Here is a 13,563-nt window from a genome sequence, read left to right as displayed (position 1 = left end):
TCTGTGCCTCCCTGTAGAGCCCAGTACTCTCCATCCTCTCTCCCTATTCTCTCTTTTCAACTAGTCGAAATCCTAGTGGAGGGAGACCATTAGAGATGAAACATCTTGGTATATATTGCTAGTTTTCTATGTCCCCTGGCTTTTCTATGTTTCTGTTGAAACACTCTTGAGAAGTGTCTGATTTCGTTTTCTACATGGGTACCCTTTAAGGCTCAATACTGGAAAAGAAGGGGATCAGAGTGATCAACCCAACGTGGTATCCTAACGTAACAGTTAAGGAAAGCAACAGGCTTTGTGAGACAGCCAGTGATTTGTCCAAAGTCACACAGATAGTAAACGTCAAAGTCAAAAGTGAAATTAGGTCTCCAGACGTGTAGTTCAATACTTTCCCTCATTATTCCATGCTATTTTGAATCTCCTACTCAATTTAGGGGCAAAAGAATCGAACGCAAAACTTTCCAAAGTTTCTTTTCTTACCTGACATGGTCAGAGAAGAGGAAGCATCCACTGCAGGTACCAGGGATGAGGAGACAACACTAGAGGATGTCCGAGTGGCTGCAGCTGAACGGCGCACGTGTCCAGTACAGAGGTCACTGGTTACTGGTCCAAACAGCTCCACGGAAACCCCAAGACTCTACCAAGTGGTAGTAGGTTTGGTAGGAGAGTGATGTCACAAAGCAGGCAGTTGAAAGGTATGAGAGAGCCAATAGGGAGGTCCGATCCCCAACAGGAAGGCGGGCTTGGGTGAAGAGAGTGTAGGAGAGCTAAAACAACACCTGAGTTTCTGAGCTCTGGGGAGGAAATCCTAGAAGACAGATTTACCTCCCCCAGGCTCTTCCATTAGGGAAATCATTGCCACATTTCTTACAGACGTTCATTAATACACTGAACTAAGAGTTACTTATATTCTACAGAGTATTCTATTTTATGTATCATATACTTAGAGCTATATAGATCTTCTTTAATTAATAATCCTTAGGAAGGAAAGAGCCATCTAGTTTGAACTATTACAGTTGTTCTGAAATCATATGTGTCTAATGAGTGAACTGATAGCAGCTTTTAAGGAGCCAAAGTAGGGATTAAGAAGCTCTCTTTGTAACTTGGTTCAAGAGTAGGGTGAAGTTTCTTGAGTGTACCTTGTGGAGAATGTTGTGGTCCAAGGCTCTTCTCTTTTAGTTTCTTCTCCTTGACTCCTACCTTCCTTGGGCTGGGCTAGGCTGGGGGCCAGGTTGGACTTGCGACTTAACATTTCACTTCCGCTTTCTCTTTTTTTTTTCTCTTCCATTATGGGCATTGCTTCGAGGACAAGCCTTGATCTTGCATTGGACGTTACTTCCTGTCACCTTCCAGCAGCAGGAGTCTTCTTTTCAGTGCTTGATGCTTCACGAAATAGACTCTGCCCGTTGGCAGCAAATACCAGAGAGCTAGGAGACAGAGCTGGTTGCAGACCTTTCCTCTTCCAGCCTTTGGTTGCAATTGTTTGGCCCATAATTTGCTAGCTCTAGTTCCTTGGGCCACACAGGTATCCTGCCATCTCCAGCTCTTGTTATATGTGAGAGACATTCTGAACACTGTCCCTTTTTCTTTGCACAGAAGTATATACAGTGTGGCAGTTACTGTAATCTCCTCCGCCTTGCAAACAGCCACTCTAGAATCTTGGACCTCTAGGACTCTCTGTCTTGCATGCTTGGGGGCAAGGCCAAGCAAAATGAAGAGGAGAATAATTAGAGAAAGAGGAGGACGTTGGTGGAGAATTGGGAGCAGGTAAGGTGAAAGGGCACAGGAGAAAAGAGATGCATGTAGACTTTTTGGTTTCTGTGGGAAACAGGTTGACACACTTGGGCCTCATTTGGTATTAACAGAACAGAGAGTTAAAGATCTAAGTAGCTAGATAGTGTGCAGCAACTGCCATGAAGTCTGTACACTGAAGAGAACAGTCTCACATCTAGTTTTCATTTTGTTTTATGTCATAGTACCTTATTTATAGCATTCACTGGTGTGTTTGTAGAATACAGATGTTTTCAAATGCTCTGGTTTTGTCTACATGGTTATCTCCTTGTCCTGTTTGTAAGGAATCCAACATTGTAAGACATATTGCATGTTTTTCTCTTGACGATTGTTGACCTTGAAGCGTCATGAACTAACTTGAGCTGTTGGATTCTGTGGAGAAACGTTCAAAAGGGTCTGTGAAAAAGGCACTGTGGTGAGTCGCATTATGCACCCGAGCGTAAGGAGCAGATATCTGCCACCAGCCCAGCTTGGCCTGGATTGCCTCTGTTTTAGTTCCCCTGGTTAGTGCTTTTCTCCCTAACCACTCTTGTGACTGTGATAATGTGAGTAAGGGCGGAGTTGCTAATGATCTATGTGTGAGGTAAGCTGGTTTGAGGGAGGAAATCTATGGACCTAGTCATTTTCCTTGGTGGTAAGCTTTCAGGGGTGCAGAGATGGATCTTCCTGGGGCCTTTTCTGGTCCCAGGAAGATATCGCATAGATGGGACCTCCCAAGACACACATTGAATCTTTAGGCCTGTTTTTCCTATTATGAGGTACGAGTTTCTTCACTGATGGGGATGATGCTTATCTGAGAAGAAATTGTGAAAGGTGGTGTAGTGTAGAGGTGTGGCTTAAGCTTTTAAGTTTTCCTCCAGGTTTTTCCCCTAAGCTTCCTACTTCGGACGGCCTACTTACATGATACTAGTAGGTGATGTCCGGCTAACAACTTCCTAAATATACCTGCAAGCCAGATCAGTGTCTCTTTTCTCTGTATTCCCATGGAAATCAAGAGTCCCGCCGAATTTTCCATCGAAACAGTTGATTTGTGTTGTCTCTAGGAATTCTAAAGGGCGTACCGTTGCTTCCTAACCGGTGTCATTTGGGAGATCCGCCTCTGTACGTTCAAATGATTAATTTTGAGACTTTGCTCATGTGTGCAGTAAACCCTTGAATTCCCTAAGACCTTCCTTTCCTCCATCTCCTACCCCATTAAGCCCGCTTCAGTTCATCTCCTGAATTTCTTTGGAATCTGTCAGCCAGCTCTTCCTCAACTTCCTAATACTGAACTTGCCTGTCTGTTGCGATTAGGTCCTAACTAGTGTCCATATATCTTGTTTCCTTCCAATCCACTCTTCACACAAGAGACCTTCAAAGCAAGTTGGAACGTTGCTCATAAACATCGCTCACAAGCATTGTTTTGAGAATAGAAAACACACTGTTGGCCTTTAAGACTCTGCGTGGTCTAGAATCCTCTCTGCTTCTCTAGCCCCATCTTGTGCCACTTTTGCCCTCACTTTCTATGCTTCAGATACACTGAATTAACCTTAGTTCTCACTCATCTGACAGAAGTCAGTTCAGATACTATTTTTCACTGTGATTCCTAGCATTAAGGAATTTGATTATCAGGTTTTGTATGAGGACTATTTCATCAGGGGTACAGAAGTTCTGGCCATCTCTGGTTTTGGATATCCCTTATTTGTTGAGACCTTTGCGTTGTTTGGTTGCCTTTTGTCTGTTTTCCAGATGGGAAAACAGGAACAAGGGAAGTATAGGTTATTACTAGGTGGGGTTGAACAAGTGGAGCAGCAAACTGCAAAGCAGAAAGAAGAGGGACGTACTATAGAGGGATATGACTTCCATTCTCAAGGCGCCTGCATCCTGTGCAGGGAGACAGCCTAACATAAAATGTGCCTAACAACAAATATATTGACTTCTTACTAAAAATCTCCAGTTCATAGAACCGAGGGGTTTGTACCTTCTCCTTTAAAAGTGATAGTCCTGGGACTTCCCCGGTGGTCCCGTGGTGAAGACTCTGCGCTTCCAATGCAGCAGGCGTGGGTTCAATCCCTGGTTGGGGAGCTAAGATCCCACATGCTGCGCAGCCAAAGAAATTTTTTTCGAACGTTATACTCCTGTATTGTTGGCTTTAGTGGTTTAGATTTTGTTGTACTGTTAAGAAGATTTCAGTTTATTTACCGGGAATAAACAACACATAATGTAAAAATAGTTTCCCAGAAACGATTTCCATCATTCTCTTCCTCCCTTTCTCCCGCAGACTGGTGTTTCACCTTGACAAGTTCTCTGTCATTCCACAGGAAAGCTGTCTGGATTGGAGGTTGCAATCCCAGGGAATTTTTCATCAGCGGGGAAGTCTCCATCACTACAGAGGAATCAAGGGAGAAGTCAGTCCCTGGTAAGTGAGATGCTCCCCCTAAACACCAACACAGCAGTCGTGTACCTTTCAAGGGGTTCAGGGGCAAGATGGGCAAGGCATTTCTACTAACTCTTCTTAAGGATCACGGACAGTGCCCTATGCTACGAGGTAAGCGGTGACTGTTGTAATTCTTACTGGTGAGCCTTTCCTGTCGCTGATTCTCGGCTCGCTTTGTATTTCATAGGACTGTTATAAGTCCAATACAAAATGAGTCTTATTTTTAAAAACCTGAAATGTTTTACAAAGCCTAGCATTCTCATATAGGGTCCTTTCCATTCTCCCCACTTTCCCGAGAGGCCAAGAACACGTCACACCATGAACTAGGAGAGGGGGTAGAGCCCTTGCTGATGAAATACATCAACAAAGACAGAGTCTTAGCCTGCTTGCTCTCTGGACAGGATCTCGGACCACAAGGTCTTCAATCCTGGTATAAATGAAGGAAGTGAGGACAGTTCAACTGGCACTCACATAAGAAGAGTTCTGAAACACCTTCCGAAGAGACTATAGCAGTAGATGAGGGAAGGGAGTGCTACAGTGTGGCAGTACAGGGGGAACGATCGGCTACAGCAGTGAAAAGTGTGGTACCGATTGGTGTGCTCTCGGGGTTCTTGTACATGTAGCATAGATGACCTCTACAGTGGCCCTCCCACCTTCCCACCTGCATTAGGTGTTCTTTTTTTTGTAATTTATGTTTATGTATTTATTTACTGTTTGAACTTATTTATTCTACGTATTTATGTTTTTGGCTGCACTGGGTCTCTCATTGCTGTGCACGGGCTTTCTCTAGTTGGCGGCTAGCGGGGGCTACTCTCGGTTGCGGTGTGCGGGCTTCTCATCGCGGTGGCTTCTCTTGTTGCGGAGCATGGGCTGTAGGCACGTGGGCTTCGGTAGTTGAGGCTCACGGGCTCTAGAATGCAGGCTCCGTCGTTGTGGCACATGCGCTTAGTTGCTGCACGGCATGTGGGATCTTCGCAGACCAGGGCTCGAACCCGTGTCCCCCGCATTGCATTGGCAGGCGGATTCTTAACCACGGCGCCACCAGGGAAGCCCTAGGTGTTCTCATAGAGAGTCTAAAAACAGAGGGCACTGAGCGAAGGTAGTGGTTATTAAAGGCTCAGGATCTAAATTCTACCTGCCTCTACACCCCTTCCCAGCTGTCGATTTGACCCCATTTTTGAATGCCGACCTCATTCTTCAACTTTCTCTGGCGTTTGTTATACTCACCTTGAAAACTTGTTTCTGTGATGCGTTGAGCAGACACAGGGTGGCAGACTGCAGAGGTGGAAGCTGGTGGTCGGATATTTGTGGGCTGAATCTCCTTCAGTCCCATTCCCATTTCTGGTTGCCCAGAGGCCCGACTTCCTGTGTATGACGCCGAGCCGTAGGATTGCGGGCAGGAGCCAAGTTCTCCATACAGTAAAGACCCCAGTGTGCCTTGGTTATAGTAATATACCTGGCTTCCGTCCTGGCAGGGAAGTGACAGGCGGCTCTGCCCCTGATTTGGAATCTGAGATGGTGTTCCCTGAGCAAGGCTGGCAGAAAGCGATGGATGTAGAGGGACCATGTTCTTGGCGTCTGAAGTTTTATCATCCTGGGCTGCCAGAAACATGGAGGAGGCAGCTGTGTGGCGGTCAGTGAGTGCCAGAGTAAAGTCTCCGAGTGAAGAAGAATTCTTTTCAGTGCTTGCTGTGATGTCCCACTCAAGAACACCTGGATAGGAAGCAGCTGAAGTGGAGATCTGGCTGTGGTCAGTAACTCCAGATAACATAGTCGTGCTAGAATGTTGGTAAAGGTAGGCACTACCCATGAGTGTCTGGAAAGGGGTACCAGTAGCCGATGCCGAACTGACGGCAGGGGCAGAGACTCTGGAGAAGTTGCAGACACTTCGTGTTAGGGAAGTTGCATTGCTCACCACAGGAGGAGAATGCTGCAGAGAATTTAGAGTTCCAAGTAGAGATGGATGTTGGAAATTTTCTGTAAGAACAAGAGGGTCATGAAAAACTCAGGGAGGTTGAGAAATTCTCACTACGTTTGAGGAACGGCATCATCTGAAGGTTCTTGCTATCAGGACACCTCTACTATCACTACTTCCTGAGAAACCCAAAATCAGACAGTTAATGATGGCTGTAAGGACTGAGCAGTTTTCCACTCTTCTCTATTCACTGCCTGTGCTCCCATCTTGGGCACAGACGGGCAGAAGAGCCAAGTGGTGTGGTTCAGAGATTGTTCTCTAGGCTGGAAGCAACCTTCTCCCTGCCCTGTCTTTCCCTTCGGCCTGCACTCGTATTGACTTCTATGCTATTTCCTAGACTGGAAGCATTTTAGAACTAGGAGGCCCTTAGAGAACTTCGATGTTCTCAGTCTCATTTCGTGAGTAAGGAAACTGAGGCTCAGAGAGGTCGGGTTGACTTGTTCAAGTTCTCTCATTATGTTAGTATCATTACCAGGTTTCAGAACCTAAGTATCCTGACTTCCTTGCCAGGACTCCACTCTGAGCATGATACTGCCAGAAAGCAGGAGAAATAGAACTTATAATATAGGCATTTTTTTTGTCCATTAGAAAACAGTACGGCTGTTACCATTGTCGTCTTCAGTGTCTCCCTTTGCTTGTGCAGTTCCCACGCTATTACCTAGAGGTGACGTACAGCTCAGTCCAACTGGTGAATTGAAAGAGTCATTTTTGCCCTCTTCAAGCCTGGTTTCTCATCCTACCTCAAAATGATTACCCGAAAGTGGATTTCTTAAGTGCTTTTGGAAAGGGAAGAGTTATCTGATTACTTCAGATTCCTCACCTGTAAAGTGGTTATAACACCACCACCAATAATAATAGCAGTAATAATTAATAGATGAATAAGCTGATCTATTGCGTATGATTTATATGGAGGAAGATACAATAAGTTCTAGAAAGACAAAGAAAAATCATGACAAGCATATTACGTTAACGAAAAAGAAATCCATAGATATTAATGAAAACTGGGGTATGTGGCAAGTATCGAAGCCTAATGAATTTACTAACAAATGGCATTCTGTACCATCCATGCAATATTATGAAAGTGAATTTTGCCCACTCTATTTTAGTGAATACTATTAACCAGAAGACACGATGGAGGTGATAGAGGTGAATGAATTCCTAGCCAATGCATACAGACAGAGAAGGTATGTCAGTAAAAAATGCATAACAAGCAACAGAATGCAATAAATGTGCATGTATAGGTAGCCACAACACATATAGACAAGTATTTCAATGAAAACCGGTACGAAGCAGACAGCAAAATAATAAGTGTAAAAGAGTTTCATTATTGTGCTCCTTCATATTTTTACCCAGCAAGTAAGAGGTATTAAGCCTAGGAGAAATATATATTTCAATGAATATAGCTTATATAATAAGCAGAAAGGAAGCTTAAAATGTATCAGGAAGGTTTTTGGATTTATCCTAGAACTTAGATTAGAATCATCTTCAGCATCCAAGAAGATGGCATCCCAAAACCTCAAAAAACCATCATGCCTAGAATCCAATTAAAAAAGATTTTCAAATGTAAGAAAATCCACAGGACTCCACAATATGGTTTTCGATAAACGTGGATGTTTGTTTGTTTTGTTTCTTTGGCCGCGCCGCGTGGCCCTGGCCGTGAAAGCACCGAGTCCTAAGCACTGGACCGCCAGGGAATTCCCTAAGTGGGGGGAATTAGAGATGTGGGGCTTGACTTTTTCTTCTTCTTCTTCTTCTTCTTCGGTAGCTAAGCTCTACAAGCGAACGATGGCTGTTGATCAATGTGCTCTCTGTGTTAGGAAGGAAATAACTGTAAAAATGAAAAGCAGCCTTGCCTTAGAACCTACATATCACACCAAGGAAAATAGTCCTTCTGATTCAATTTAGAAGATATCACTTAAAATGTTGAATTGGTGAAATGTCTACCTAGTTTAAAAATTAGAAAGAATAAAACACTGAAAAGCAGCCCCCTAGATAACCACTGTGGTTGCTTGTTTATAGGAGGCATCATTTCTAAAACGTATTTCTAAAATGTTTATATTCAAAACTGTCAAGTGGCCAACTGTATTCAGAGAGGCAATAAAAGAAAGAAAACGGAGTATGACTTTTCTGATAAGCTGCCTTTCCCGGTGATCCCCTGTTCTGGCCTTACTTTCCTTCTTAGTCTGTTAATGTAAGGGTTTGCTACCATCAACTTGGTTTTGCCCTGCTCTGAGCAGGTTTCCCTCTGTGCTGTTTCTGCTTTAATTGAAAATCTTTGGTTCCCATCAGCATTCCATTGCAAACTCCGTTTTTCTTGAGAGCTCCTCTATGCTTTCCCTCTTCATTCTTACATTTTCTCCCATCTCTTGGTGCCTGTTGGCCTGTGCTAATGAAAACCATCCTAAACTTCCTTACGCTCGACTCTGTGCCTCCCTGTAGAGCCCAGTACTCTCCATCCTCTCTCCCTATTCTCTCTTTTCAACTAGTCGAAATCCTAGTGGAGGGAGACCATTAGAGATGAAACATCTTGGTATATATTGCTAGTTTTCTATGTCCCCTGGCTTTTCTATGTTTCTGTTGAAACACTCTTGAGAAGTGTCTGATTTCGTTTTCTACATGGGTACCCTTTAAGGCTCAATACTGGAAAAGAAGGGGATCAGAGTGATCAACCCAATGTGGTATCCTAACGTAACAGTTAAGGAAAGCAACAGGCTTTGTGAGACAGCCAGTGATTTGTCCAAAGTCACACAGATAGTAAACGTCAAAGTCAAAAGTGAAATTAGGTCTCCAGACTTGTAGTTCAATACTTTCCCTCATTATTCCATGCTATTTTGAATCTCCTACTCAATTTAGGGGCAAAAGAAATCGAACGCAAAACTTTCCAAAGTTTCTTTTCTTACCTGACATGGTCAGAGAAGAGGAAGCATCCACTGCAGGTACAAGGGATGAGGAGACAACACTAGAGGATGTCTGAGTGGCTGCAGCTGAACGGCGCACGTGTCCAGTACAGAGGTCACTGGTTACTGGTCCAAACAGCTCCACGGAAACCCCAAGGCTCTACCAAGTGGTAGTAGGTTTGGTAGGAGAGTGATGTCACAAAGCAGGCAGTTGAAAGGTATGAGAGAGCCAATAGGGAGGTCCGATCCCCAACAGGAAGGCGGGCTTGGGTGAAGAGAGTGTAGGAGAGCTAAAACAACACCTGAGTTTCTGAGCTCTGGGGAGGAAATCCTAGAAGACAGATTTACCTCCCCCAGGCTCTTCCATTAGGGAAATCATTGCCACATTTCTTACAGACGTTCATTAATACACTGAACTAAGAGTTACTTATATTCTACAGAGTATTCTATTTTATGTATCATATACTTAGAGCTATATAGATCTTATTTAATTAATAATCCTTAGGAAGGAAAGAGCCATCTAGTTTGAACTATTACAGTTGTTCTGAAATCAGATGTGTCTAATGAGTGAACTGATAGCAGCTTTTAAGGAGCCAAAGTAGGGATTAAGAAGCTCTCTTTGTAACTTGGTTCAAGAGTAGGGTGAAGTTTGTTGAGTGTACCTTGTGGAGAATGTTGTGGTCCAAGGCTCTTCTCTTTTAGTTTCTTCTCCTTGACTCCTACCTTCCTTGGGCTGGGCTAGGCTGGGGGCCAGGTTGGACGTGCGACTTAACATTTCTCTTCCGCTTTCTCTTTTTTTTTTTTTCTTCCATTATGGGCATTGCTTCGAGGACAAGCCTTGATCTTGCATTGGACGTTACTTCCTGTCAACTTCCAGCAGCAGGAGTCTTCTTTTCAGTGCTTGATGCTTCACGAAATAGACTCTGCCCGTTGGCAGCAAATACCAGAGAGCTAGGAGACAGAGCTGGTTGCAGACCTTTCCTCTTCCAGCCTTTGGTTGCAATTGTTTGGCCCATAATTTGCTAGCTCTAGTTCCTTGGGCCACACAGGTATCCTGCCATCTCCAGCTCTTGTTATATGTGAGAGACATTCTGAACACTGTCCCTTTTTCTTTGCACAGAAGTATATACAGTGTGGCAGCTACTGTAATCTCCTCCGCCTTGCAAACAGCCACTCTAGAATCTTGGACCTCTAGGACTCTCTGTCTTGCATGCTTGGGGGCAAGGCCAAGCAAAATGAAGAGGAGAATAATTAGAGAAAGAGGAGGACGTTGGTGGAGAATTGGGAGCAGGTAAGGTGAAAGGGCACAGGAGAAAAGAGATGCATGTAGACTTTTTGGTTTCTGTGGGAAACAGGTTGACACACTTGGGCCTCATTTGGTATTAACAGAACAGAGAGTTAAAGATCTAAGTAGCTAGATAGTGTGCAGCAACTGCCATGAAGTCTGTACACTGAAGAGAACAGTCTCACATCTAGTTTTCATTTTGTTTTATGTCATAGTACCTTATTTATAGCATTCACTGGTGTGTTTGTAGAATACAGATGTTTTCAAATGCTCTGGTTTTGTCTACATGGTTATCTCCTTGTCCTGTTTGTAAGGAATCCAACATTGTAAGACATATTGCATGTTTTTCTCTTGACGATTGTTGACCTTGAAGCGTCATGAACTGACTTGAGCTGTTGGATTCTGTGGAGAAACGTTCAAAAGGGTCTGTGAAAAAGGCACTGTGGTGAGTCGCATTATGCACCCGAGCGTAAGGAGCAAGATATCTGCCACCAGCCCAGCTTGGCCTGGATTGCCTCTGTTTTAGTTCCCCTGGTTAGTGCTTTTCTCCCTAACCACTCTTGTGACTGTGATAATGTGAGTAAGGGCGGAGTTGCTAATGATCTATGTGTGAGGTAAGCTGGTTTGAGGGAGGAAATCTATGGACCTAGTCATTTTCCTTGGTGGTAAGCTTTCAGGGGTGCAGAGATTGATCTTCCTGGGGCCTTTTCTGGTCCCAGGAAGATATCGCATAGATGGGACCTCCCAAGACACACATTGAATCTTTAGGCCTGTTTTTCCTATTATGAGGTACGAGTTTCTTCACTGATGGGGATGATGCTTATCTGAGAAGAAATTGTGAAAGGTGGTGTAGTGTAGAGGTGTGGCTTAAGCTTTTAAGTTTTCCTCCAGGTTTTTCCCCTAAGCTTCCTACTTCGGACGGCCTACTTACATGATACTAGTAGGTGATGTCCGGCTAACAGCTTCCTAAATATACCTGCAAGCCAGATCAGTGTCTCTTTTCTCTGTATTCCCATGGAAATCAAGAGTCCCGCCGAATTTTCCATCGAAACAGTTGATTTGTGTTGTCTCTAGGAATTCTAAAGGGCGTACCGTTGCTTCCTAACCGGTGTCATTTGGGAGATCCGCCTCTGTACGTTCAAATGATTAATTTTGAGACTTTGCTCATGTGTGCAGTAAACCCTTGAATTCCCTAAGACCTTCCTTTCCTCCATCTCCTACCCCATTAAGCCCGCTTCAGTTCATCTCCTGAATTTCTTTGGAATCTGTCAGCCAGCTCTTCCTCAACTTCCTAATACTGAACTTGCCTGTCTGTTGCGATTAGGTCCTAACTAGTGTCCATATATCTTGTTTCCTTCCAATCCACTCTTCACACAAGAAACCTTCAAAGCAAGTTGGAACGTTGCTCATAAACATCGCTCACAAGCATTGTTTTGAGAATAGAAAACACACTGTTGGCCTTTAAGACTCTGCGTGGTCTAGAATCCTCTCTGCTTCTCTAGTCCCATCTTGTGCCACTTTTGCCCTCACTTTCTATGCTTCAGATACACTGAATTAACCTTAGTTCTCACTCATCTGACAGAAGTCAGTTCAGATACTATTTTTCACTGTGATTCCTAGCATTAAGGAATTTGATTATCAGGTTTTGTATGAGGACTATTTCATCAGGGGTACAGAAGTTCTGGCCATCTCTGGTTTTGGATATCCCTTATTTGTTGAGACCTTTGCGTTGTTTGGTTGCCTTTTGTCTGTTTTCCAGATGGGAAAACAGGAACAAGGGAAGTATAGGTTATTACTAGGTGGGGTTGAGCAAGTGGAGCAGCAAACTGCAAAGCAGAAAGAAGAGGGACGTACTATAGAGGGATATGACTTCCATTCTCAAGGCGCCTGCATCCTGTGCAGGGAGACAGCCTAACATAAAATGTGCCTAACAACAAATATATTGACTTCTTACTAAAAATCTCCAGTTCATAGAACCGAGGGGTTTGTACCTTCTCCTTTAAAAGTGATAGTCCTGGGACTTCCCCGGTGGTCCCGTGGTGAAGACTCTGCGCTTCCAATGCAGCAGGCGTGGGTTCAATCCCTGGTTGGGGAGCTAAGATCCCACATGCTGCGCAGCCAAAGAAATTTTTTTCGAACGTTATACTCCTGTATTGTTGGCTTTAGTGGTTTAGATTTTGTTGTACTGTTAAGAAGATTTCAGTTTATTTACCGGGAACAAACAACACATAATGTAAAAATAGTTTCCCAGAAACGATTTCCATCATTCTCTTCCTCCCTTTCTCCCGCAGACTGGTGTTTCACCTTGACAAGTTCTCTGTCATTCCATAGGAAAGCTGTCTGGCTTGGAGGTTGCAATCCCAGGGAATTTTTCATCAGCGGGGAAGTCTCCATCACTACAGAGGAATCAAGGGAGAAGTCAGTCCCTGGTAAGTGAGATGCTCCCCCTAAACACCAACACAGCAGTCGTGTACCTTTCAAGGGGTTCAGGGGCAAGATGGGCAAGGCATTTCTACTAACTCTTCTTAAGGATCACGGACAGTGCCCTATGCTACGAGGTAAGCGGTGACTGCTGTAGTTCTTACTGGTGATCCTTTCCTGTCACTGATTCTCGGCTTTCTTTGTATTTCATAGGACTGTTGTCAGTCCAATACAAAATGAGTCTTATTTTTAAAAACCTGAAATGTTTTACAGAGCCTAGCATTCTCATATAGGGTCCTTTCCATTCTCCCCACTTTCCCGAGAGGCCAAGAACACTTCACACCATGAACTAGGAGAGGGGGTAGAGCCCTTTCTGATGAAATACATCAACAAAGACAGAGCCTTAGCCTGCTTGCTCTCTGGACAGGATCTCGGACCACAAGGTCTTCAATCCTGGTATAAATGAAGGAAGTGAGGACAGTTCAACTGGCACTCTCATAACAAGAGTTCTGAAACACCTTCCAAAGAGACTATAGCAGTAGATGAGGGAAGGGAGTGCTACAGTGTGGCAGTACAGGGGGAATGATCGGCTACAGCAGTGAAAAGTGTGGTACCGATTGGTGTGCTCTCGGGGTTCTTGTACATGTAGCATAGATGACCTCTACGGTGGCCCTCCCACCTTCCCACCTGCATTAGGTGTTCTTTTTTTTTGTAATTTATGTTTATGTATTTATTTACTGTTTGAACTTATTTATTCTACGTATTTATTTTTTTGGCCGCA

At 44.0% G+C, this 13,563-nt stretch overlaps 1 protein-coding gene and 1 long non-coding RNA gene across 2 annotated transcripts in view; both read left to right on the top strand.

Annotated features, from left to right (window-relative positions):
- Positions 1–4,214, top strand: part of LOC309621475 (uncharacterized protein) — a gene marked incomplete at its 5' end in the record, with an annotated part of 59,484 nt that extends 55,270 nt beyond the window's left edge. Inside the window, one exon of the mRNA XM_082408934.1 lies at positions 4,049–4,214. Within this exon, the coding sequence (XP_082265060.1) occupies positions 4,049–4,194 (146 nt within the window). The remainder of the gene's footprint in view (positions 1–4,048) is intronic.
- Positions 4,215–12,657: 8,443 nt separating this feature from the next.
- The window catches only part of LOC309621477, a 34,120-nt gene continuing 33,214 nt past the window's right edge, over positions 12,658–13,563 (top strand). Inside the window, exon 1 of the long non-coding RNA XR_014240041.1 lies at positions 12,658–12,790. This is a non-coding gene — a long non-coding RNA (uncharacterized lncRNA). The remainder of the gene's footprint in view (positions 12,791–13,563) is intronic.

Source organism: Balaenoptera borealis, assembly GCF_965194805.1.
Source record: "Balaenoptera borealis genome assembly, contig: HAP1_SCAFFOLD_486, whole genome shotgun sequence".
Taxonomy (NCBI): domain Eukaryota; kingdom Metazoa; phylum Chordata; class Mammalia; order Artiodactyla; family Balaenopteridae; genus Balaenoptera; species Balaenoptera borealis.
The sequence above is the reverse complement of the archived record's forward strand: the minus strand, read 5'-3'. Positions and strand labels throughout refer to the sequence as shown.